The following is a 27,500-nucleotide window of genomic DNA, read 5'->3' as shown; positions in this document are numbered from 1 at the left end:
AATTATGAAAGAAGGCAAATAATTATATGTTTGTATTTTTATATGGCCATTATAGATTGGTCAGAATTTTCAGTTTGGATCAGTAGAATGTCATTGATTTTTTTTTCAAACAAGTGTTGAAAAAAGTGGAAATTCACACCACTTGAGTTACCTACAGAAATGGAATGTGACTACAATATTACTTCAGAATTTCTCACCTTCTCAATACCAACCAGTCAAAAAATATAGATATGCTTTTGTATATGGATTGCATATATTTGTCCATAAAATTGTATAAACTGCTAAATACACCACTGAAGATATACTTGTTTTGATACATGCCATCCAATCATATTTCCATGATTAGTTGTTTATAAATCAAAATCTTTTACAGGACAATTCTTTTACTTAATGCTAAATCTGAGCTAAATTTCAAATTTTTATTTTTGTGTTCAGCAGACATATTGAGATTTACATGTCTGAATTGAATATCTGAAAATCCCAAGATTAAAAAAAAAAATAATAATGATTAGAAAAATATCAAAGCTTGAAATTTTAAGAATTTAAAACACCAGTCTATACCTATCAAATACAAAAATAACAAACACATGATTATTTGTTTTTTAAGGAATATTTTAACTCATATACTTAGTTTGAAATATAGAACTTAAAAACTTTTCTTGGGCTTAGGCACACATCCCTGTAAGAGAATCTGTTTACCAACTTGCTTATAATATAATTTGCACTTTATAGTGATTATGGTCAATGCTGGATCTATTCAACTCCATGTTGATGATAAATTGGGGAATATGCCACCATACAACATTTAAGAATAAATAGATAATTCGGATTAATAGTCTATCATAACAAACTGTGCTTATTGACTGCATTAATGTTTAGGAGTGAATTGCATACTGCATGACAATATTTCCTTTGAGACTGGGAGGCTATGTAAATGCTCCTTCAGTAGTTCTTAGAGTTTTGTTTCCTGTTCAGACAAAATGCTATGATGTAATACTTACTCTGACTCTTATCACTTAAAAAGAGCACTTGATCCTTAAATATTCATTTAATAGAATTCTTTTTTAATAACCAATAACTATACACTACAAATGGTTATTTGTATTACCATCCTTTGCTGGAAAAAAAAAAAAATCCCTATTATGTAGATAGTGACTTAAGGGTTTTCATACATGTTGAATTTCACTGCAGATCTTCTTTGAAGATTGCACTCTTTTTTTTAGTTAGTTGAATTTCCACTGCTAAATTCAGAAAATACCCAAGTCCTAACAGCAATGATGAGCAACTTTAAAATCAAAATATTTTGCACATTTAGAATCAATATAAATGACACAATTTGTCAGTAAAATTTTATTGTAGTCAACACTTTTTAGTTTTGGTTTCTGTTGATGAAGGTCGTTTTTTGCTTACAGTTTGTTTCTATGAATTGCTTGATTCAAGGTTCTCTTGAATATGAAAGAGGGTGCTACTCCCACCACTAACCCTTGTTTCTATATTCAAATTTTATATTTGTTTACATCTCTTCAATAATTATGATCATTTCTGCTAAAGTGCCCCCCCAATATTTATTAGAAGGGAAAGGGTCTGAAACTGGTTATAGGGTCATCGTGTTTATGGTTATTTAGGTGCCCTCATTAAACAGATCTTTTTTAATGATGATGTCCCCCATGGGTACTGGCATGGGGTAAATGCCCCTCTGTGGAAACAAAAAGACATTAAAAAGCCCAATATAGTTATGAAAATGAGAAATATTACCATTTAAATGTAATGAAAATGAAGCTCATGGTAGCTCTTCCTGCCCCCTATCTGAGAAATTTTCTGGTGGTGCTTTTAACAACCCCCACCCCCTTCTCCATCTTTTGTGATGCCAAATACATGAATGTAAACTTTTATGTTACATAGACAAAACTAATACTGCACTAAAATTACCTTGTAGTGCCCACATTACATGCTTAGTTCATAGATATTCCTAGGAAGGAAGAGAGATCAAATATTAATTTCTACCCCCTTCCCAATGTTTGTTCTATTGTGATCTGGACTCTGATGTAGAGGTTGAAAATTTGGTTATAGGAATGTGCTTGCTTAGTCTTCAGGCACCCCCACCTGTACATATAACCACCAGCTGTTTATCATAGTAGCTGATACACAATTATATACCACTATATATAATTTTGTCCACCCTCAAATGAATCAACTTAGTTAAACAAAGCTTCAAAATAAAAGTATTTTAATCATTTATGATCCTGAAGGCTTTACTGATTCTAGGTGGGAGCAAAGGTGGAAGCTAAGCTTGCAAATTGCCACGGCAGTGGTGGCGTTGCAAGCAAGGATGCTCCCCCTTCCGTCCCTAGGCAGTAGAGCAAACCCGCCAGCACACCTCATAGTGGTGAGAGGGTGTAAACGTCACCTAGCTTCACGCCAAGCGAAGTGACCGCCAACGTGCTCCGGGTGACCTGTAGGACTGGGGCCCCTGCGGTTAATCATACCCAAGAAACATCCAGAATTATGTTGAATATGTCTAATATGAGAGCGAATTTGGCTACGGCATTCCCGGCATTAAGCAATGCGTCGAGGCTGGCGACCTCGTCAAAAAGTGAGCTAGCTACCATACTATCAAGAAGACATGGCCTGAATATCGGCTGCTGGAACGTCTGTTCCATCAAATGTGCACTAACGCAAGCCTTCGTAGCTGAAGAATTTTATTTATATAACTTGGACATACTCTGTGTTTCAGAGACAAGATTAAATGGACAAACGACACTTGACCTAATAGCCCCTTCAGGTAAAAAGGCCATACTATTCAATTCTGGCCCAATGGATGAATCCGGCCTCGCAGGAGTGGGAATAATCATGACACCCAAGATCGCATCAGGACTCCTTGACTATGATGCAGTGTCTGACAGAATTGTGATGGCCCGTTTAAAAGGTCAGAGTAATAACCTGACAATACTATCTGTATATGCCCCTATTCGTGACGCCCCTGACCACTTGAAAGACAAATTCTATGCTGACCTCCAACTGACTATGAATAAAATCCCTCGTAAGGACATCCTTGTGATCGGTGGTGACTTCAATGCCAGGATTGGCACGAGACTAAACGTTTCTGAATGGGCCATTGGCAACCACGGGTTGGGCGACCAGTGCATTAATGGAGTTAGACTTCTCATGTTTGCTATGCTGAATAATCTCAGTGTGGCTAATACATGGTTTAAACACAAACCTTGCCACACTTACACTTGGAGATCCCGAGATGGTAGAACCCGCGCCCAAATTGACTATTTACTCATTTCTCGTTGCTGGAAGTCAATGATTAAAGACTCGAGAGTATACAGAGGGGCGGACACTGGATCAAAAAGTGGATCCGACCATTTGTTACTAAAATCAAAAGTTAGATTCAGACTCAGCTCCAAAAAAGTATCTGCACCTAGACGCATCCTAGACACAACGAAACTCAAACTCCCTGAAATCAAAGAAACCTTTATGCTTGAACTTACAAACCGTTTCACGGCGTTGCAAGATAATGACCGAGAATTTAAGACCAATCAAGCAATTTCTGAGACCGAGACAAGTGCCATGACTGAGCAAGAAAATTTTAACCCATCACTAAATATAGAAAAGCGCTGGATCAAGTTCCGAAATCAAGTGAAAGAGGCAGCTACAGAAATTCTCGGAGTAAGGGACAAAAAACCCAAAAGATGAATTTCTCAGAAGACAATAGAACTCTCTTTAAGGAAGAAACAAATGACTGATAAACACTCTGCTTCTTTTAAAGCACTCCGCCAAGAATGTCACAAATCTGCTAAGGCAGACAAACAAGCATATTGGTCTAATGTAGCCTGAGAAATGGAAAAAGCTGCTGCACGCAATGATTCACGGAAACTCTACCAGCTCATAGGAGAATCAACCGGGAAAAAGAAGCAAAGATCTACCCCCACGCTACTTAGTAAGGACAACAAACTTCTCACGAGCAAAGAATATCGCACCAAACGATGGCGTGCTCACTTCCAGGAGCTTCTTCACCCATCAGAAAATGACCACAGCCAACCCATTCCATCCCACAGCAGTTCTGAGTCACCATTCGTGTATGAGGATTGCAATATCGCCCCTCCAAGCAGAGAAGAAATTATTCATGCCATAAAACTATTAAAAAATGATAAAAGCCCTGGCATTGACGAATTACCAGCTGAACTTCTCAAGGCCCTTCCAGAAGCGGCTATCGACGAGCTCCACAACTTGTCTGGGCCAACGAATACATTCCTGAAGAGTGGAGGACCTCTATAATAATTCCTGTATTTAAGAAAGGGGATTGAGCCGATTGTAAAAATTATAGAGGAATTTCCCTGATACCCATTTCTGCAAAAGTTTTCACAATAATAGTATTAAATAGGTTCAGAAATATTAGAAATGATTGGACGAGGCCAAATCAAGCAGGATTCAGACCTGGTATGGGATGCTGCGATCATATTTTTAGCCTGAGACAGATCCTGGAGCACCGCCTTATACACCAGCAGGAAACAATACAAGTCTTTATCGACTTTGTAACGGCTTTTGACTCGGTAAAGAGAATTGCCATCTGGGATGCAATGAGGGATGATGGAGTGCCCGAAAAGATAGTCCGTCTAATTAAGGTGTATTACGTGGGAACGAGGGCATTTATAAGAGCTGACGGAGAAATCTCAAAAGAAATATCAATTGACAAAGGAGTGCGACAGGGTTGTGCCTTATCGCCTATTTTATTTAACTTTGTCATTGATCAGATCATTAAGACTCTTGACAAATACAAAGGTGTGACAATCAGTCCAGCACTATCAATAACAGACCTTGATTACGCTGATGATGTGGATATCTTGGCTGAGTCGATAATAGAAGCACAGCTCATGATAGACGACATTGCTGCTAGATCCCTTGCTACTGGACTAAAAATCAGCCAATCGAAAACAAAATCGATGCGCACCTCTGGGCTAGATGAAACTCCAATCACATTGAATGGCATCCCAATCGAGGACGTCCAGAATTTCAAATATCTAGGTTCCCTAATAAATCCCAAGGGTGAAGCTCTAAGCGAAATACAAAGCCGCATCTCCGCAGCCTGGGCAGCATTCATCCAGCTTCGGAAGTGCCTCTGGCTACGAAATGAAATCTCCCTTCGAACAAAGCTCCGGATATATAACGCTTTGGTCCTCTCTGTGCTTCTTTATGGTTGCGAAACGTGGCCCCTCAGAGCTGGGGAAGCTAATAACCTGAATGTCTTCCACCACAAGTGTCTTCGCTGTATTCTTGGCCTGCGTCTCTCTGACCGCGTCCGTAACGATGTCATCAGAAGAAGATGTGGTGATATACCACTTGTCTCTGATGTTGTCAAAGCGAGACGTCTACGATGGTTCGGGCATACACTGCGCCAACCGGATGACTCGTTCAGCAAACAGTGCTTGAAATGCCAACCCCTTGCGCACTGGAAGAAGAAGCCTGGAGGACAAAAAAAGACATGGATATCAACAGTTAGAGCCGACCTCGAGCCAATGGGAGGTTTCAAGAAGCACGGGCACCGATGGAATAGACAATGGATCCAGTTGATCGAGCCAATCGCACTTGAAAGAGAGCAATGGAGAGACGCGTGTCGACAAATTCTGGATGCCACGATGGGCCTGGACAAGACTCGAACATGACCCAAGTACAAGTAAGTAAGTACATTTATCTCAAACAGACTAAGGTGTCTTTAGGAATAAGTGCACCATCATGTGGTACACTATTAATTGCTTTGAAAATGGGAAGCTCAATTCAATATGTAGTTTTTAATAATTTTTGTTGCGTATTATAAATTTCTAATTGGTGACCTTTTAGTCAAAATTGCTTTTTTGCCAGAAAATGGCAAGAAATGCTGCTTTACTGAGGAACAATTTTTTTTACTTAAAAAAGCATTAAAATTTTCATTTTCCCTTTGAAGAAGCCTTCTGCCAATATTCTAGGACCATTGGTTTTCTTGGAAAAAATTCAAAGTTTTGTAGATAGGATTTTGATGCCACTACAGCTGAGTTTTTTTTTGAATATAGTGAATTAACTGTGTGACTGTCACCAAGATTACATGCCGTTTTACTGTTTCTCTTTTTTGAAAATCATACAAATTTTCTCAGGTTTGTAACTTTTTGCTGGGAACTTTAAATTTAATGTATTTACCTGTTTAGAATCACCCCAAAATGTCCAATTCTGTTAATTTATATTGTTAGTTTGTATTAAGGCTTCCCGTTATCTGGATTTCTAGTACAATATAATAAGATATTTTCCTAAAAGGGTGCCTTTAGCCCTCTTAAGGAAAAGCACACCCACATAAGATTTTGAGGCTCCATTAGTTGAATTTCTGATAAAATGTAACAACTTATTTTCTTAAAGAGGGTGCCTTTAGCCCTCTTAGAAAAAGTGTAACCACCCAAGATTTTGAGGCATCATTGTCTGGATTTCTGGTATAATAAATCTATCTTCCTAAAAAGTGTGCATTTAGCCTTCTTAAGAAAAAAGTACACCCACCTAAGATCTTGATTTTATCTGGAATAAAGTTTTGGATGAAGTTCCATTCAGAATTTTAATAGGCCAATGGCATCAATTCACAGAAGTTAGGGGGATGGGGGAAATGTATTTTTTCAATGAAGGTACCAAGAAAAACAATTTTTCAATAGAAAGGCCAAAAAAGAGTAACATTTGACTCCTAGATTGCCTTGATTACTTTAAAGGTCCTATTTGCTGAAATAAAAGCTCTAAGAAATAGAGTTCAATTTTTGGTTTTTCTGGAGCAATTTTGAAAGTCTCACTGCTTTCTTTGAACATCAGAACAAATAGACTGTGACTTTTTTTTAGTATAATTATAATAGCCATTAGGCTATTAGGATTATTTTGTGTTAGCTGTTCAAAAAAGCTACTTAGCTGTTTAAAGAATGCTAAAAGAAATTGTGTGCATTTATTGTTTTATGTTTATTGTAGGTTTGGAATAAGAGAGATATTTTCTTGAAGAAAAAAGCAATTGGAGCAAAATGGTTTATATGAAATTTCCTGACACCCTTACGGAAGAGGAGACAATGCTAATGCAAAAGTACAAAAAGCTCAGGAAAAAGGTACAGTATATTTCAACCCCTGTGTAATTAAATTCTTAATTGACACCTTCTAATGATGAAATAATATTACTTCAAAACCAAGAAATTGCATAAAAAGCTTGAAGACATAGGTAATTTAGATATGTCCCAAATTTTTGGTTTTCTTTTCATATGCATGTACAAGGTTAAATAGCCCTTAAAATAGAATAGAAAGAGCTATAAAAATAATTTGTCATATGACAAAAACATGGCCAAAAAGGGAGCAAGGCTCTGACATCGAACCATATATCAAATAATAGTTATATACAAGTCAGGACTGGAGAGCTATAAGGACTTAAGTTTTTAGACAAAACCCATTATAAAAGCTATATTTTCTGTATGCAAACGAGTTATATCCTTCATTTTCTATTTTTATGTTATACCAACAAGCAGAAGTAACAATAAGTATGATATATTTTATATACTATCAATGCTGTATATGTAAATTAAATAAAAAACAAGTTTTTTCAAATGAAAGTAAGGAAAAACCTTAAAATTTAAAACGAACAGAAATTATTACGTATTAAGGGAGGTTGCCCCCTCCTCAGAAACACTCAAAGAGAAATTACAGACCGGGACATAAATGACGACCAGGACACTCAAAGAGAAATTACAGACCAAGACACCGGGACACAAATGACGACCGGGACACAGGGACACAACTACAACTGGGACGCTGGAAGGGCACAGGGGGGGGATATATAAATGGCGACGGGGACACAGGGAATATTTGATTGGCAATCACCATCAACAAAGCTCAAGGGCAATCATTATAAAAATGCGGTAATGATCTGAATAGGGATTGTTTTCCCATGGACAATTATATGTTTTGCATGTTCAAGAGTCGGTAAACCTGACAATCTATTTATATGCACAGACAATGGGACAGCAAAGAATGTTGTATGTTCGCAAGTTTTACGTAGTTAAAACATATATATATATATATATATATATATATATATATATATATATATATATATATATATATATATATATATATATATATATATATATATATATATATATATATATATATATTTATATATATATATATATATATATATATATATATATATATATATATATATATATATATATATATATATATATGTGTGTGTGTGTATATATATATATATCCCACCTGTGAATGTATCTATATTCACAGGTGGGACACAGGGACACAACTACAATGGCGCTCAGCTTTTTATCAGCAAATTTTCTATTGAAACATTAAGATGTTGTTAATTGCTTCTAACCCCACCCTCTGAGCAAAAATGAATATGGTATGTCATTGTCACATTTGTTGACAGAAAAGCCAAGATCCATAAATGGTTTATTCAGGGGGACAGTTCCTCCCCCTCCTACATCTTGAAATGCACATTTTTGTAGCTATATTAAGAAAATCCTTCCCCATCCCCTGCACTTTAGTGAATTAGCATCACTTTCCTAGCACGATTTTGTATGGCAAATTTAAGACCATGGTTGAATCTTTTCTTACGTCTGTTGTCTTTATGCAAGAAAAACGATGTTAAAAAACGAAAGTTGAAAAGTCTTCATGACCCTCCCCCTCCTAGATTTTGAAAATACTTTTTAAGAGTACATTGTTTTAAATGCCTTTTTTTTAGTATTTTAAAAAGAAAATACAAGTTTGCGCTCTGGGTATGAAAAATACATTTTGCTCTGCCAAACGTTTGTGATTTTTTCATTTATTTTCTATTTATGTATGCATTAATAACAAACAGAATTATCAATAAATATGTTTTTACAAGTGTTGATAACTGGTGGCTTTACATACCTCAAGATTTCTTGCCTTTTATCAGCAAAATTTTTTTTGGGGAAATACTTAGAGCTTGTTAATTGCTTTTGGCTCCTCCCTCTTAATAATTGTGTTGCAAGAGCAACACTTGTTTTTTTTTTCCTGGTACCCCGATTTCAGCTTATTCCTAGAAAGGGGTAAGGGTCTAACCTTACCACAATCAGATGTACCTCTTAAACTTTTAAAGTTCTCTCATGGCTAAAGAAATTAGAGTTTATCCTTTGCTCCTTTCTAAATGATGATGTTAGAAACTTGGCCTACGGCAAAAAAGTCAACTTTTGAACTAAGACAGATAGATTTTTTTCGACGGCAGTCGATAGCTCTTGATGAGCTGATCAAAGTATATGTCATCCAGTTTTTGGCAGAAAAATTCCTTCGTGAGATATAAAAGTTTGAAAGTTTAAAGGGGTTGACAACTTCAGTAGTAAGGTACACACTGACACCAAAAATAGGCGATACCAATTGTAAGACATATAGGGGAGTTTTAAGCAACAGTCGGCTTTTAGCTCATAATCATCTTCGGCAATGAGGGGTTTGTAACTTTTGCTAGTTGGAGTACCTATCATTTGTTTCTGGTGTATTTGATGGTAAGACCAATTTGGTTCCAGTGGTAAGACATGTAGGGGACTTTTAAGGAATAATCGGCTGTTAGGCTACAATCATCTTCAGCGATGAGGGGTTTGCAACTTTTGCTAGTTGCAATGAGGGGTTCGCAACTTTTGCGAGTTGGTGTACCTAGTATATCTTTTAAGATCTTTACAGATTAACATCTTCAGCGTTTAATTGAAGCGAGGAAACATAACCAAAGCGTTGCTGTCGTAGCACTTTATTCGGCGAAGCCGAGCAAAGGTTGCCGCAACACCTCATGTTTCCAATGCAACGTAGATCTAGTTATGCATAAGCTACATCTTGTTCACACGTGCTTAAAAAAGTCCTATTAATGATATGTGTTTTTCTCTATTCCTACATCACTCCTATATTGAAAAAGTGGAAAATTGAAATGGAAAGAAAGTGCTGTTCCTGGCTCCTGTCTTTTTTAATTAAAAAAAAAATATGCCTTAAATCTCCTTTCTGATTGGTCAACCATAAATTTTGTGCTTAGAATTCAAACAGTGTTCAAATTCTTTAAAATTTGTATATGATACAAACAGGATACATAATTGGCACTATAGTCATGAATAATTTTGATTTTATCGGTAAGTTTGACTATGTGGCTTGATTACCAGGGGTGTCAACTCACAATAGCTTTTTTTGGTGGGGGGGGGGCAACATGTGTTTTCAAAATCTAGGGGTGGAGCAATTTTATGTTTTATCTATTTTTTCATTGAAAATATCAAAAAAGATATGAAAACATAAAAAATAATATTTTAGAATATAGGGGGATATAATCAGGGGGGGGGGCATTAACCCCCATGTAATTAATGTGCCTTCTAGGCAATATACTTCTAGAAAGAAAAAAAGTCAGTCTTTGTCTATCATCTAAAATATCAGTGAAATATCAGTAACATTTTATAATTTGTTATATCAGACAAATTAAGAAAAATACAGGTCATGAATTTTCCACTGCTTTAAGGTTTTCTTTGTCAAGATTTTGTTTTAGCTGCTTAAATAACTAGCCAATTCTGTGTTGAGTAGCAAGGGTTTTTATTTGTCTTAATCTTAAGTTGTCAGTCAATTTAAAACAATTCTGTTAACGATATAATTTTATGGTCCAGAACTCATAAGATAAAAGCCGTAATGTTCATTGTAGGCATATGAAAATTAAGCGAAATCTGATTTTTTTATTGATTAATTGAAAATTATCAACCAAGTATATCTCGGAAATTAGGAAAAAAGGCAACAGAGATGAAATTTATAATGAAAAAGGCTTCTATTTGCAGTTAGGCTGTTTTGGTAGTAGCAGGCGATAAAAAAAAGGTAAAACAAAAAAATTGAGTGAAGAAAAAGGTAAAAACACTCAGCACTAAACAGTAGAAGATGGTATAGCTTTTCTTTTAAGTGCAGTTATCTTTGGGGATCAGCAGATTGTCAATGGTTAGTTCCTACAGACAAAAATCAGTGTCAAATTTAATTAAATAGTTTTGTTTATTTGTTGTCATGATTCAAGAAAGTTCACGGTTACACTGACAATAAATTGTGGTACTGCCCTAAACACTTCATCACTTTAGACTGCCAAAAAAATCTTGAGGATATTTCAATGGACCTGAAGTTACCCATCCTCTGTGTACTAGTCTGTTGTGAGTTTTTTTTTTTATCGTTTGGAATATCTCTTCTAATAATAGGACACATTCTAATTAAAAGAAAGTACATAGAAAAACCAAAAAACTTAAGCGTTAAATCAAAAACCATAAATTAAAAAACATAAAGTTTTCAGTTATATGAGAGGCCAAAACAGTCAGAGCCGGAAGTAAAAAAAGAAGGAAGAGCTGTTTGTTCAAATAATTGCAATATTCCTCAGCTCCTGGAGTTTTTTTTTATTTTTATATTTGATCTTCTTCCTCTCTACAAGAATCAATTCAAGCAACAAAGATACTGTTATAAATAGGTTTACTTCTTCGCAGAATCGGACTTCTAGACTAGCTTGATATGTATTTGATTTAATATCTTCAGTTTGATACAACAGCAGATGATGAATGAAAAAAACAACACTGTTCATTTATAAATTCCCGTTGAACCAAATCAAAAGCTGCTTTCAAACAGTTCGTAGTAACGAACTGTAGTAAGGAGCGACCCGGCTCAATAGTAACCAAAACTCTAAAAAATGGAGTTTTGATACCAATAGCTACATCAAAAGAATTGCATTTTAATGCTGATGTTAAATATATAAGTTTCATCAATTTTAGTCTTTGTCATCAAAAGTTACGAGCCTGAGAAAGTTTACCTTGTTTTGGAAAATAGGGAGAAACACCCCCTAAAAGTCATCGAATCTTAACGAAAATCACACCATCGCATTGAGCGTATCCGAGAACCCTATAGCAAAAATTTCAAGCTCCTATCTACAAAAATGTGGAATTTTGTATGTTTTTGCCAGACGGCAGATCACGGATGCGTGTTTATTTGTTTTTTTTGTCTTTTCTTTTTTTCCAGGGGTGATCGTATCGACCCAGTTGTCCTAGAATGTTGCGAGAGGGCTCATTCTAACGGAAATGAAAAGTTCTAGTGCCCTTTTTAAGTAACCAAAAACATTTTGGGGCACCTAGGCCCCCTCCCATGCTAATTATTTTCCCAAAGTCAACGGATCAAAATTCTGAGATAGCCATTTTATTCAGCGTAGTCGAAACACCTTATAACTATGTCTTCGGGGACGACTTACTCCCCCACTGTCCCCGTGGGAGGGGCTACAAGTTACAAACTTTGACCAGTGCTTACATAGTAATGGTTTTTGGGAAGTGTACAGGCGTTTTCAAGAGGATTTTTTGGTTGGGGGAGGGATTGAGAAAAGGGGGATATGCTGGGAGAACTTTCCATCGAGGAATTTGTCATGGGGAAGAAAATTTCAATGAAGGGAGCGCAGGATTTACTAGCATTATTAAAAAAAAAGAACAATGAAAAAATAAATATGAAAAAGTTTTTTTCAGCTGGAAGTTAGGAGCAGCATTGAAACTTAAAACGAACAGAAATTATTACCCACATGAGGGGCTCACCTCCTCGTAATACCTCGCTCTTTACGCTAAAGTATTTTTAGTAATGTCAACTATTTATTCTACGGCTTTTGTGATTCAGGGGTCATTCTTAATGAATTGGGACAAAATTTAAGATTTAGTGTAAAGAGAAAGGTACTGACGAGGGGGCGAACCCTCTCATATATGTAATAAAAACATGAGAATAAAAAGTTCTTTACGTAAACTAATTTACAAGTTACGTATATATTTTACTAATAAAAAGATTCGTAAAAAATTAAAAGTTCTAGTTGCCTTTTTAATTAACAAAAAAATTGTAGGGCAACTAGGCTTCCTCTTCCGCTCTTTTTTTTTCAAAATCATTGGATTAAAATTATGAGAAAGCCATTTATCCAAAGAAATTAAAAAAAAATGTGCAAATTTCGTTTTAATTATTCCTCTGCGGAGAGCCAAAATCAAAACATGCATTGGTTCAAATACGTTCAGAAATTAAATAAAAAAAACAAGTTTTTTTCAACTGAAAGTAAGGAGCGACATTAAAACTTAAAACGAACAGAAATTACTCCGTATATGAAAAGGGCTACTTCCTCATCAACGCCCATCTCTTTACGCTAAAGTTTTTTACTGTTTAAAAAGAAGAGTTGAGAGAAAGAGTCGAACTTTAGCGTAAAGAACGGGGAGTTGATGAGGAAGCAGCCCCTTTCATATACGAAGTAATTTCTGTTCGTTTTTAAGTTTTAATGTCGCTCCTTACTTTCAGTTGAAAAACTTGTTTTTTTTATTTAATGACATACTAGGGCAAGATGAATCGTTTCAACAGAAAATATTAAAAACTAAACGCACTGCATTGCATTGCTAATATACAAAATCGACAAAAATAAGACTTGTGTGATAAGCAGAGTGAGAATTAACTAGCAATTGCGTTTTAAGATCTATGCAAAAATTTATGAATGGTATTAGTGTTGAACGAAAAAAAAATCACCAATGCCATCTAGCACTTGCAGTCAAAGCTTTAAAAGATGAAGAGTGGATATTTTGCATGTGTTAATTGATCTTGTTACACATCTCCAGCCTGTATTTTAGTTTTCTGCGTTTTTTTTTTTTAATTTTTGGTTATCACTCCCTCTAGAAAAAAGCATTGCAAGCTATGAAGATACCAAAACAGCAAGAGCCAGAAAAGCCTCAACTCAAACGAAAAGCCGAAGCGTTAGATGCAAAAGAAGTGGCAAAAAAGCTAATCAAATCTGGTGCCATTGCAGCCATTACTAAGCCACTTGAGAGGCAGGAAAAAACGGGTTTCAAAAGATCTGTTGGACTTGAAAGAAAGCTTGCTGCATCAGAACGAAGTATGAGCAGTTTTCAGCCGTTTTCTTCTGCCCAAGCTGGACTTATTCCTACTGTCAAGGAAGAGCATCCAAGCGAAAGCACTACTAAGCCGAAAGTAAGTTTAGCCAACTATAAGTTTAGTAACTTTTACGTAATAAAAGTTTAGTAACTTTAAAAATAGTTTTAAAGCGGGAATCAAAAACATAATGTTTCACCCTGTTTTAATGATCGACATCAATGCCAAGGAAGAAAAGAAGAAGCACTGAACAGGAAATGTTTTACCAAATTTTAAATATAATTTAGAAAACAACTAAATCTCCCATTAAGTCGTAGAATTCTAATCAGCGGGGTGGGGGGAAGGGTCTCAACTTTGGGCGATGAATTTTTAAGGCCTTTTTTGCCCTTATACACTCAGCGTATTTTCGATATTTCAGATTTTTACTTTTTGCCACCATGGCATAGGAATAGAAAAAAATGAGCAGAATGTTGATGCTCCTGATATGACGTCAAATCTGGCCTTGTTACATTAAGAGTTGTTTGAGTCTGTTATTTTTTATTTTCAGCCATTTCTTGGTCTAATGCCATGTTTTTGTTCTTGTTGATTGTTTTATGTTTTCTTTTGATCTTTTTTTTTCTTTTGTAGTTCATTACTCCCCTATTGTTTTATTGTTTATAGTTGGTTAAAAATAAATTATTATTATTTTACGTTATCCAAAAACATACATTTTGTTTAGATTCAAACATCGTGAGGAAAGAAATTTTACCCCTACCCCTCTTTAGTGTAATTTTGAAAAAAATTGCCATAAAAAAAAAAAATAAAAAAATGATGCCAGAGGCCAAAGTGACTGAAATGTTTTTTTTTTCATTATTGGCATGGATTTCAAGTTTCTTATAGTAATATACATATTTTATTAACTACTTTGTTTGTAATTCTTAAAAGTTACTAGCAGCTCTTTTTGGATGCAGCCCTGTGGTGCCTTAGGTGGCACAGGAGGAGCTAATTCTAAGGTAAGGCAAATGTAACATATCTTCTTGTCGTTTGTTAACTCAAGTATGAAAAAAATAGGAAACAGTTGTTCACCAGAATTTATTGTTGTTGGTTGTACTATTATTATGCTTTTTGCAATAAACATGAAACCGCACACATGAATATGGGATATGTCTTGGCATTTTTGTATTTTTCGCATTCGGGTCTAGAGGAAAGTTTCTGTTCTTGGTGAAATAATGGTATGTCTGGTGAAATCTGGTCTGGTATATAGTGAAATAATGGTAGAGTCTTACAGCATATTGAAAGTGAAAACTCACAATTGGTTTCTGGGCTCAGATTTTTAATTTTACTGTGCTACAGGAGTAAAGAGGTTTATGATGTTTGTGGTTTTGATGTTAAGGTTGATGGTGTTCAATAAAAAAAAAATCAAGCAAAGTAAAAAAGGGTTTGTTGCGAAAAAAATGGCAACGCCTGCTGGAAAATTGTCGCATTCTGCAAAAACTTTTCTTAATTTTATCAGGTTAGAAAGATAGTTTTGTGTCTTCTGGACCTATTGAAATCATCATATTTATGAAAGGAGAAGGGTGGAGTGAGGAGGATCTTTGCTGCAACAGAAGACTAATTCCTGATGTTCAATGCTGATTTTAAGCAATGACGTTCTAATATTTTGACAATATTTTTAAGGTATTTTGACAGTTTTGATTTTTTTGTTTATTAACAAATAGGTGAAAAAAAAAACACAATGGTTAACCAGTATATAATACTAAAAAAAAATAAAAATCAACATTACCACTTATATTTAAAATCATTCCTGGCGCAAATTAGTGTATTTGGGTGACCTTGAAGAACTCAATTCAGCTATTAATGAACTTCCTCTAAGAAACTTATTCCTCCCTCTCCCTCACCCGTACTAAAGAGTTAATCAACAATTCTAAAATTGATATATTTAAAGAGAAACTGAATGAATTACACATTCATACTTTATAACTAATGAAAATTCAGACACATGCTAACCAAATCATAGAACCTATGAATCAAATTTTTTATTAACAACTCACAAGGATTTAGTCAGTCCAAAATCAATCAAACAATCTACCCCAGAATATTGGTTAAAAGGAATTAATTGCAAAGAAGTACTTTTGCTCAAGGAAGTCTTACTTCTGCTGGAAGTCTGTCCCTGACTCCAGGGCCTATATGCCTAATGGAAAACTTTATATGTTTTCCGGTACCTAGTGGAACCGTTTCAGTCCAGTGTGAGCGTTTGTGCTTCGCTTTTTTTGAGGTTCTCCATCGCCAGGAACTTGGACAGGCTGTTGGACCATCGCTTTTTCGGTCGGCCGCGAGGTCGCTCCCAATCGGCTTTCGTAGGGTCAAAGTCAAAGATCATCTTTGGTGGTAAGTGCAGGGGCATTCGAAGTAGGTGTCCGAACCATCGTAAGTTACGCTCAGCTGCTTGGACAGAAAGCCGGGACTGCTTGGTGAGCTGCAGTAGCTTCCGTCTGGAATACATCGATGGCCTTTAGTATTGTGGTTGATGCTTGCCATATTTCAGCTCCGTAAAGTATTACAGAACCGACACGGGCGTTGAAAATCCGCAGTTTAGTTGAACGACTGACGTTCAGTTTTCGCCAAAGATGATGGTTCAGCCTACCCATGGAAGAAGACGCTTTCGATATCCTTGCTTGCTGCTCTGAGGAAATTGTAGAACTCGGGTAAGTGAGCCGTTGGACAACTTCAATGCTAGTTGTTCTGTCTAGGCTAAAGCACTCCTTGAAGCACTCCTGTTGTGATTTGGAAGAATGGGCTGCGCCGGCTGTTGACTTGAACACAGCTCTCTGTACTGTGGTGTAGAGGTTTGAAGAGTCAGCAGTATTTCTCAGGGAGGCGAGTCGATTCTAGAATCCACCAAAGAGCTTCTCGGTTCACTGAGTCGAATGCAGCACGGAAGTCGACGAAGGCAAGACAAGCTTTACGTTAGAACTCCGTAGCTTTTTCTATTATCTGTCGAATCGTGAAAATCTGTTCGATGGATGGTTGAGCGGCCCGACATAAGAGCAGCTTGCTCCAGTCGATGAATCCTATGCATAACATTCCGATATCGATTCAGCAGAACCATTGAGAAAAGTTTTCCGGGTACTGAAAGCAGAGGTATTTCATGGTAATTTGAGCAGTCGCTTGTAGAGCCTTTCCACTTCCATAAGGGGATAATGACACCCTTTCGTCAATCTTCGGGGATTATCTCAGTTTGCCGTATTATGGAAAAGAGAGTGTGGAGGAATAGAAGCATTGTAGGGCCTGTATAATTCAGCAGTTTGGAGCTTAAGCCACAGATACCAGCAGCTTTATTATTTTTGAGCCTTTTGACTGCATTTTCGATTTCTAAGGGGCTGTTGGGCTCGTCTGGGGGAACATCTACTTCATTTCTTTGACTGCTAGACTGGTTAACACTAACATTTGGAGGGACAGACGGGTTGGAATTATTTAGGAGGGAGCAGAAGTGGTCCCTCTTCTGCTAAAGACAGGAAACTTCGTCAGTAAGAAGTCCCATCCCCAGATAGGACAGGTCCTTGAGTTTTATATTCTGTTAGATCTCGGCTCAGTCCCGATGAATTAATCTGTTCTGCACTCCATTATGCCTTCGATAAGTGGCTTATGTCTCCAAGGAGTCTTGCCCTTCGTCTTTGCTCTATGACCTGCAGCGTTTCATTATTTAGCCACGATTTCTTTGGAAAACATCTCTTGCCAAGCACCAGGTGTGCTGATTTACTCGTCTGTGATTTAAAATACTTCCACACACCATCGCTGGTACTAAGTGTACTAAGGCAGCTCGAAGCGATTCGATACCTCAATACTGTACTTCAGGCGAGTATCTGGCTCCTTAAGTTTCCCAGTATCTACAGCGACTAGCCTTCTTTCTGGTCGTTGTGCTTGGAGGCGAAGCTGAACTTCAGCACACACAAGCCTGTGATGTGCATTCCCGAGCTCTGCTGATCTGTAAGTCCTGCAGTACGAGGATCTTCAGCGTTTAGAAATAATGACGTGGTCGATCATATTCTGTGTGCAACCGTCATTGCAATACCATGTGTGCTGGTGGACAATTTTGCGTTGACGGCATAACGGTAAGACCGGTTTTTGTGAGACCGGTAATCGCCACTTTATTCTTGGAAAGCTCTTCAGAAAGTGGGTTCTTTGATGCAGGTGCATTCAGAGTAAAAACATTCCAGGTGGCTACTTTTAGCCCTCTTTGGTCCAGAATTTTTAATTTGTCAGTCTTCCTAACGTCGTCGGCATAATGTCCTAGGCCTGGAATCTGATTAGAGCTATATTAAGCTAGATACTGATATTCCTGGGGTGGACTCCACCCACTGCAAAAGGTTGCAGCCACCCTCATCGGAGTGTTAAGTTAGGGGAAACTCCATATCCAGAGACATGTGGTCAGCAGACAAAGTCTACATCATTCCGGACAACTCCGCTCATCTCCAACCTACCGCGCCCTTGTATCAATTTGCAAACAGACAGGGAACGATCCGGTCTTACCATTACCTTGTGTTGTGTTTTTTATATTTTAACCACAGCCGATATATATATATATATATATATATATATATATATATATATATATATATATATATATATATATATATATATATATATATATATATATATATATATATATATTTCTACTTTGATTGGGAATGATAAAACTACCACATCCATTAGAAAGCGAATGGAGTTCTATTTCTTACGGCGTAAATCGGTACAGAAAATCTGAATTAGTCCGACGGCCCCGGGAAAATCACTAGCTTTGGCCTTATTCTTTCCGCTTGAATTTTATAAACCCTAATAACTTGAGGTGATTTGATACCTTAAGGGATCACCTCTTGTCCATTATAAAGCTTTTAATTGGTTTGGCGAAACTATCTGGAATTGATTGAGCAGTCTTTCCATAACTTGTACAGCTTGGATAAGATGTCTGAATAAGGGATCCGAATAAACGATAAGAAATCTGAATAAAAGCCGACACCAACGAGTCCGGAAATTATAGAAAACCATTTAGATTCTCCTGTTTTGTGTCGCAAATAGAGATATTCAATTCTGATGAAGCTTGCATCATTAGAAAGTGTAAATTTTGCTTTTTGATTGAATAGAGCAGAATTTCTTTTCAAAATTGAGGAAAGGACAGTCCCTAAAAATTCTCTAGCATACCTGCTAGGAAAACGCTAAAAATCAGTGCAAAGAAAATATCACTTGAGCGATTTTGTGGCTTTGGGAGTTCCCTGTAGTGCTACCGGCTTTCATCGAAACCGATGCCGACACAGGGGATGCAAAATTTCTTTATATTTACAATCAAATTTTTATAGTCAAACCAGAGATTCTCAATACATCTCGATGGTGGTTAGTCCCGTGGGAGAATTTGCTAATGGGCCCTTTGTCTTTGAGATGGTTTGTTGACGCTGAGGCTCTTTATTTAGTGATTTAAATCTGGGATGATCTTGGTTTAATATAAGAAGGAGTATTACATAATTTTTCTTTGTATTAAGTTATTCTAAATTGGGCTTATAGAAATATTTCCAGTATATCTATTTGAAGCAAAGTCTCAATTTACGTACTTTTCAATTTTGATTGCCTCTCTAAAAGACTGTGTTACCAATTAATATTCCTTCTCATTTTAAACAAAGATCTTTCACCGTATTAATAAAAATAAGAACAGTAGACAAGCTAAGTTAATCACTAAGGAGATAGTTGTTGCCCAATCTAATTCGTGAATAAGCGTTCATTTATTCCGTTTTTTTTTGTGTTTCTGTGTTTCTTCTGCTTTGTTGCTATGTTCACTTCAAAAGGTTAGTTTTTTTTTTGATTATTGAGGATGGCTTGCCTGAGGTCCTTGTCGAAATATATGTTTCTCTTTTCGCTTCGTTTTTTTCTACTGGCTGCAAATCACTTATTTTTTTATCATAATTTTTTTTTGTATGGAGTTCCTGGCCATGGAGCCTTTCGAGGGGGAATAAGTGTATTGTGATTCAATCTTGAATTGTATTTTTTATTGTCTTGCATTTAATAATAAACCTCTCTCTCTCTCTCTCTCTCTCTCTCTCTCTCTCTCTCTCTCTCTCTCTCTCTCTCTCTCTCTCTCTCTCTCTCTCTCTCTCTCTCTCTCTCTCTCTCTCTCTCTCTCTCTCTCTCTCTCTCTCTCTCTCTCTCTCTCTCTCTCTCTCTCTCTCTCTCTCTCTCTCGTTTTTTTCAAACTTCAGAAAGAAACTAACTACAGTTTCGAAATCAGCACCCTGAAGAATTCCTTCAACGAACGCTGAAGAATCGAAATTGATAAAATTGATCCTCAGTGAATAGTAATAAAAAAAAGTATAAACATTTGCTGCTCTTCGATAATTTTTTTTTATGTGTAAAATACGCGCCTTTTTAATTCCTGCATTTTTCCGGGGGGGGGGGTCAATTATAAAAAAAAACAAAAGATACCTGATCATACCGAAAATAGGAATTGATTCGTTTGCTCATTTCTTCTTCTTTAATCGAAACAGTCTTCACTAGGTTCCAAATATTTACGAATCCTTCGTACCTGCAACCGGTCTGGTAGAAAAAACTGTTCGCCGACAATCTTTAAAGGAAGAAGAAGAGCCGAAGGAGGCATCACCAAAGACAGGCAACACCATTTATGTGCATGGATATAATATAACTGAGCAGTTTCTTAAGAAGAATTTTCAGAAGTTTGGTCTGATTGTTAACATAGCGATGGAGATAGAGAAAAAGTAAGTAAAGTAAAAATCAAATGAAAAGTAAAATGGTTAATTTTTTATTAACTAATTTAATTAAGCAATTGACTTTGAATTAAGTAAGTGAAGCAAAAATCAAATGATAACCAAAGTAATTAATATTTTCATAAAGACGCTAATGTGTCACGGACATTGGAGAGGCTTCCAAAATAATAACCTTATTTCTTTGTTGCTGTTTCAAGTAGTAATTACTGATGAATCTGATAAAAAAAAAATTTTTCGGACTGTAAAGTTTAAGCGTTATTTTGAATCAGCAATAATAACTGACGAATCAAATGAAAAACCCTGGTTAAATTCATTGTTTATATTTAATAAGTAGTAATAATAAGTGACGAATGTAATGAATAAAATATCCGCTTAAATTTATCGTTGGGATGTCTTGGACTGCAAATCTACTCGTTATTTTTAAACTAGCGTTTAGTTATCAAGTTCTTGTTTTCATTTAGAAAAATGGTAGTTTTCCTGAAATAAAAGTATTTCCTGTAATGTTAAAAAAATTATTTTGAAACAATTTCAAAATCCTCCTTTTTAGTAGGCTATTTCTGCAATGTTTGCTCAAAGCAAAGGCTATTCTGAAACCTCCCCTTGTTTGGAAATTGACAGATGCCACAAAATCAATTTTGACTGATTGATACAATAAGATTTGGTAAGAAGGGGCGCCAATTTCGGGGACACAAAAATATTTTCTTTGTATATATTTTCCTTAATTCTGGAAGATGTCTTTTTCGTATCATCCGTAAAGAAAACAGATAAAAAAAACCTTGCCTCGACCCCCCTCTACATTTTTGTGAATAGTAAGTGCAGCCATAAAGTAAGGAGTCTCAAATTATGTAATTTTAGTTGCTTTGTTAAGTAATTTATTGAGCTGATAAACTCAACTTTAATTGGGCAACTAGGTGTTTTTTCTTCTTTGTTTTATTTACCCAGTTGTCACCCACTAGAATTTAAAAAAATACCCTTCTGGTGTGTTTTCACAAAAAAGTGCCCCCCCCCCCTAGGTTTGAAAAATGTTTTTTTTTGTATTATGGATGTAACAGATCAAAGGATTAAAAGGAGGCACCCCTATATTGAATCAACATTTCAGGATAGTTGTTATAATCAGGATGGTTAAAAGGTCCATGATCAGTCCCTCCCTTGGTGACATGATAAGTGCAGTCCCAGAGTCAAGAATCCCAATTTTTTTATATAATCTGTTCATCATAGATTCCTTGTTGTTTTTAGTACAGTAAATGTGGACTTGGTTAAAATGCAATGTGTTTCTCATATGTTTTTTGTTTTTTTTAGTCCATTTGCAAAGAAGGCTTTATTAGTTAATTAATTTATTTATTTATTACCCACACGATACATAAAGTAAATATGGTGGAGTAAGAAAAAATAAAAAAAACACACAAAGAGAAAAACAAATGCACACACAAAATCAACGACAGAAACGGATAAGACGGTGGTGGGGTGATAGGCGCGCAGAAGCTGAATTGTGTGGTTTTCTGTCAAGAATCTCCAATTTAAAGTTATATCAGGAGCTGAAAATTTGTCTAACAAGAATCCGGTTTTTTTGTCCAAGGTGGAAGATACAGAAGAAATTTGCAAAATTTGAAATAATTTATCCGGATTCGTTTTTAAATTACCCTAATCTTGGAAACTTAGGGAAGGTTCTTTTTTTATTTATTAAACTGTCTTTAGAGACGAAAGTGATTGGAGGGCAACTATCCTCCTCCCGTGCCCTTTGTTGCCCCTGGTCACTCTGGCATTAGATAGAAAATTTTAGGCGTATCTTTCCATCAAAATAATCCAAGCTTCCAAGGGGAGTACGATCGATAGGACCCCAAGGGCGAGGACCTTAAATTATGATTCTAGCCCATTCTTTAAACATACATATTGGTAGAAAAGTTAGGTGCATTGTAACTTCTAAAACTGAAATCTTGCTTGGAATTTAGATATGTATTTTTTGAGCCGTTTCTTGGGCCTTAGACCCAATTAGTATAATTTATGACTGTTAAAAGTGCCTAAGGCCCTGTAAACCATTTGAACCTTGTTAAACTCCCTCAGAACCCTCCATCTAAGGTTTTTAATTCCTCTTTCTTTATCCGTTGTCTTTTGTCTACGTCAATTAATTTTTTTTATCTAGGATCACCAGTATTTCGTTTCATCATATTTCTCTCGCTAATTCACTTTATCATTGTTTAGACGTTGATTACCTTTTCTAGAAATCACTTCTAATGTCAGTACCACCTAGATATTAATTATCTGTCTAGAAATATTGCTATCAAGAACGATCGGTGCGGCCCCAAGGGCGAGGACCCTAAAATATGAACCTGACCAATCCTTCTAGCATACACTTTAGTAGAAAAGATGGTCGTGTCGCAACTTTTAAAACTGAAATGTTGCTAAGAATTTGAATATGTATGATTTGAGCCGTTACTTAGGCCTTTGGCCCAATTAATAGGACCTATGACCCTTTGAGCCTTCAGTACCTTTCAAAACTCCATCAGAATCCTCCGTCTCAGCTTTTCAATCTTACTTTCTTTACCCCTCGTCTTTTGTCTATGTCTCTATTTTTTTTTCTCGTGAGATTCTGTTATTCTTTCTCTTTAAGTTTCCGTTTTTAGTTTCATCATCCTTCTTTCGCCTGCCCATTTTTATCGTCTAGATATTAATTATATCGCCTGAAAATTGCTTCTATAATTCACTTCTAATACTGTCTCACCTAGAAATTATTTATCCCCGTCGTCTAGAAATAATCTTATCTAGAACTACATGAAATAACGTTTATATTAATTAATTTTAAATTAAATTAATTAGTAATAAATAAAAATGATAGTACTAAATAAATAACAATATTTGTGTATCATTTATAACACTAAATAAATAAAATATTATTTAAAAAGTAATAATATTAAATTAATTACTATAATATCAATGAAGTTTTCGTATTTTTCTTATTAGCAACATTGTAAATGCACTAAATTCTTTCCGTACTTGAATATTGTGGTTGATAGTATATTTTTTTGTCTTGTAGTTGCGGCTTCATCACTTTTGAGAGTGCCAGTTCTGCTGAACAAGCTATATCCCAGGTGAGCTTTCAGTTTTCTTTATTGTGTAGTACCATCATACAGTGGCGTCAATTCACTATTTGTTTATGAGCTGTTTTCTTTTCTTTATGAGAATATGTGTAGTGGTGCCAATTAACAGAAATGGAGGCGAAGGGTGCAAGCTTTTTTCTTAATGAACATACAAAAGAATATATTTTTCAACATCTAGGGGAGGACATTACTTTTGTCGTTTTCAAAATGAGAACACTAATAAACTATTCTTCAAATTCCATGGAGGTACTTCCCTCCCCCTCCCCCAATTGGAGCCTATGCTCTACAATGTTCGTTCTACCATTATCTGAAACATTCTACTTAGATTTTTGTTACGCCTCATAATGTTTAAAGGTGTTGGTTCTGCCGAATAGGCTATAAATCTGGTTAGGTATATATTTCTTTGTAAAATCATTTTGCTTGCTCTCATATAAAATATTTGACCTAAATTTTTACAACGTCTATAACACATTCGAATGTTTAAAATTGCTAGCTCTGCTTAGTAAGCTATGTCTCAGATGAACTTGTGTATTATTAATTTTTTTTTCAAAGTGTGTGCTCCCATCATATATTATTTATTTAGATTTTTATCACGTTTGTAAGTATAAGTTCTGTTGAGCATGCTGTTTGTCGCGATCTGGTGAGGTATTAAATAAAAAAAAACAAGTTTTTTAAATGAAAGTAAGGAGCGACATTAAAAACTTAAAACGAACAGAAATTACTCCGTATATGAAAGGGGCTTTTCCTTCTCAACGCCCCGCCCTTTACGCTAAAGTTTGACTCTTTCTCTTAACTCTACATTTTAAAACCGTAAAAAAACTTAACTGTTAACCGTAAAAAATTGAATTGATAAATTCAATTTTTTAGAGTTTTGGTTACTATTGAGCCGGGTCACTCCTTATTATAGTTCGTTACCACGAACTGTTTGATTGTTTTGTTGTTAGATCTTATTTTTATTGTCACATGAAATATTTGATTAATTTTGTATAACGTTTCTAACGCTACATAACGTTTACAAGTCCCAGTTCTGTCTAGTAAGCTATGTCACTTCTGAGCTTATGTTATTTTCTATGAAATCTTATGCTCTCGACATAAAAAAATATTTAATTTAAATTTTTATGACGTTGGAAAATGTCAGTTCTCCTGAGCAAGCAATAAATCAGGTGAGGCGTTATTTGTCTGTATAAAATTTTATTTTTGCTGCCATATGATATATTTGTGTTTTTATTTTAATGTTTATAACGCTTCGTAACGTTTGAAAGTTGTATTTCTGCTGAATAGACTATATTACGGATAAGCTTTTATTTTTTTATTGTTTTTCACACACACAAAAACACATCTGAATGTTTAAAAGCATTAAGAGGGGTCCATATCCGGATAGTCAAGGGGCATGGAGTATATAATAATTTTTTCTCCACATTCTTGGGGGGGGGGGGCAATGCCCCTGGTTTAAAGCTACTGCTACCAACCATTATAAAAATTTTTACTTTTTATGATTAAATAAGAAAACTGGCAAAATATATTAAAATAAATTAATTGCTAAGGAAATCAGTTAACTCATGACATTGTGGGGGAAAACTTAGCCCCCTATCATCTTGTGATTTCATTTGATTTTGTGTAGTATATATATATATATATATATATATATATATATATATATATATATATATATATATATATTATATTTGTATATATTTTATATTATGTATATTTTATTATATTTTTCACGAAAAGAGAAATCACCAATGCAACAGCACAAACACATAAAAAAAAAAAAAAAGGACAGAAGGAGAAAAGGAGACTGTTTTCCTAAATTAGTGATTAATATAGACCAGCAAAAAAAAAAAAAAAAAAAAAAAAAAAAAAAAAAAAAAAAAAAAAAAAAAAAAAAAAAAAAAAAAAAAGAAAAAGACAGAAGGAGAAAAGGAAGACTGTTTTCCTAAATTAGTGATTAATATAGTACCAGCACTTGAATGAGGCCTTAACCTACTCATCCATACAATCACATAGGTCAAACAGCATAGCAATACACAATCAACCATAAAGAATAATCCATGGACAGGCAGTCATGTCGTCAATAAGTATAAGTCGTCATTTACCAAACAATAGAAAAAAATAATAAAGACAAATAATTCAGAGGCAACAACCCAACACAAGGGCTCATCAGGAGAATACACTTGCCTATAGGGTTTCGCCACTTTAAATTCTCTATCCAGCAAAGTGTTGTGGTTACCACAGAATATCCATGGCATCCCCGTGTCAGGTATCACCCCCAAAATACATGCCTATGAAAAAAAAATTCAAATGTAAAACAACCAAGTAACACCAAAACAAGCTTATCCTGTTAATATATCCCTCTTTTTAGCAACAATAGGTAAACTAAATATGATAAATTTTACCAAATCACAAATATTAACACAATGCAAAAAAAAAATTGAATGAACTAAACAATTATAGAATTCATCGTTACCATGTGGCTATTTTTAAAAAAAATCCGCTCTATTAGAAACACAATTCAAAATAAATGGCGCTACATCATCATTTGTCAAACCTCCGAAATTAGTTGAAAATTTCTTTAAGTATTTCCAGATAATTCTTTTGATATTTATTTAAAAGTTCGTTATAATGAAAACTAAATTTTTTAAATTGCCAAGTTAATTTATTTGCAGAAAAACCTCTTGATATCAATTTTTGGCTTAAGACTTTACATCTATTTTTAAAATCAATATAATTACTACAAATCCTTGCATAACGAAGTAACTGTGAGAAAAAACGCCGAATACGTAATATTTGAGTGTATATTACTTTCAGGGAATGGGAAACTAATCACTTCAAAATCAAAATCATCCGTTTTATTATACATTTTAAAACCTAATTTTTTATTATCACAAATATTAATATTTAAATCTAAGAAATGATCTTCATGACCAGCGCCATGACTAGGTTCAAGAGTAAGCTCTGATGGATATATATTTTTAGAAATATCAATAAAATCCTTACAATTTAAGACCAAAATATCATCTAATATCTTTTATTATTTGACAAAACGTGTTTTAAATTATTTGGATTATTCTTATCCATCATATATTTATATTCTAGTTGACTTAAAAACAAGTCAGCTATAAATGGGCTGGCATTCCCCCCCGTGGGAATTCCCCACGATTTGCTTGTAGAAATCACCACCAAATCTTATATAAGTATTGTATAAAACAAATTCTAATAACTCGAAAAATCATATCCAATCTGTAACATCTCAAGTTAACTGTGGTATTAAAGCAATTTGTCCATATAGCTTTTTTTATTATAAGTGTCTATTTTTAAGAACCTTTTACTAGATAAGAGGAAAGATTTCTTGATAACAGTTTTTAAATTATCTAACACTACATTAAGTGGTAAATTAGTATACATTGTCGCAAAATCAAAAGACTCAATTCTTTTAGCTGAAACCATTGTTAAAGAATCTATCACCTGCAGTGAATTATTAACACTCCAATATGGATTAAAATTCGAAAACTTTTTAATACCAGAACAATAGGTTTTAAGTTTATTTACAATTTCCTTTAAAATTAAAGAGAGGTCAGTAGCAGCAATGCGGGTTGGACATTTAGCTGCTCCAGCAATAAACCGTGGTTTAGGGGGATTCTTATGAAATTTTACAGTCCAATATAGGAAAGGGAACTTTTTATCATTGTCATTTATTTTAATATTAAAATTTTTAAAAAGTATTTCTTCAGTCTTTTCAATTAAATTCTCATCCTCT

The 27,500-nt window shown here is 35.1% G+C and overlaps 2 protein-coding genes across 2 annotated transcripts in view; both read left to right on the top strand.

Annotated features, from left to right (window-relative positions):
- Nucleotides 1–27,500, top strand: part of LOC136026288 (negative elongation factor E-like) — a 33,710-nt gene that overhangs the window by 2,135 nt on the left and 4,075 nt on the right. Inside the window, exons 2-5 of the mRNA XM_065702689.1 lie at nucleotides 6,973–7,103; nucleotides 13,687–13,998; nucleotides 20,419–20,636; nucleotides 23,677–23,731. Coding sequence (XP_065558761.1) covers nucleotides 7,023–7,103; nucleotides 13,687–13,998; nucleotides 20,419–20,636; nucleotides 23,677–23,731 — 666 coding nt within the window. The 5' untranslated portion in view covers nucleotides 6,973–7,022. The remainder of the gene's footprint in view (nucleotides 1–6,972; nucleotides 7,104–13,686; nucleotides 13,999–20,418; nucleotides 20,637–23,676; nucleotides 23,732–27,500) is intronic.
- Nucleotides 2,524–3,699, top strand: LOC136025740 (craniofacial development protein 2-like). The gene has a single exon (XM_065701727.1). The coding sequence runs from the start codon at nucleotides 2,524–2,526 to the stop codon at nucleotides 3,697–3,699; it is 1,176 nt and encodes a 391-aa protein (XP_065557799.1).

Source organism: Artemia franciscana, chromosome 4, assembly GCF_032884065.1.
Source record: "Artemia franciscana chromosome 4, ASM3288406v1, whole genome shotgun sequence".
Classification (NCBI taxonomy): Eukaryota; Metazoa; Arthropoda; class Branchiopoda; order Anostraca; family Artemiidae; genus Artemia; species Artemia franciscana.
The sequence above is the reverse complement of the archived record's forward strand: the minus strand, read 5'-3'. Positions and strand labels throughout refer to the sequence as shown.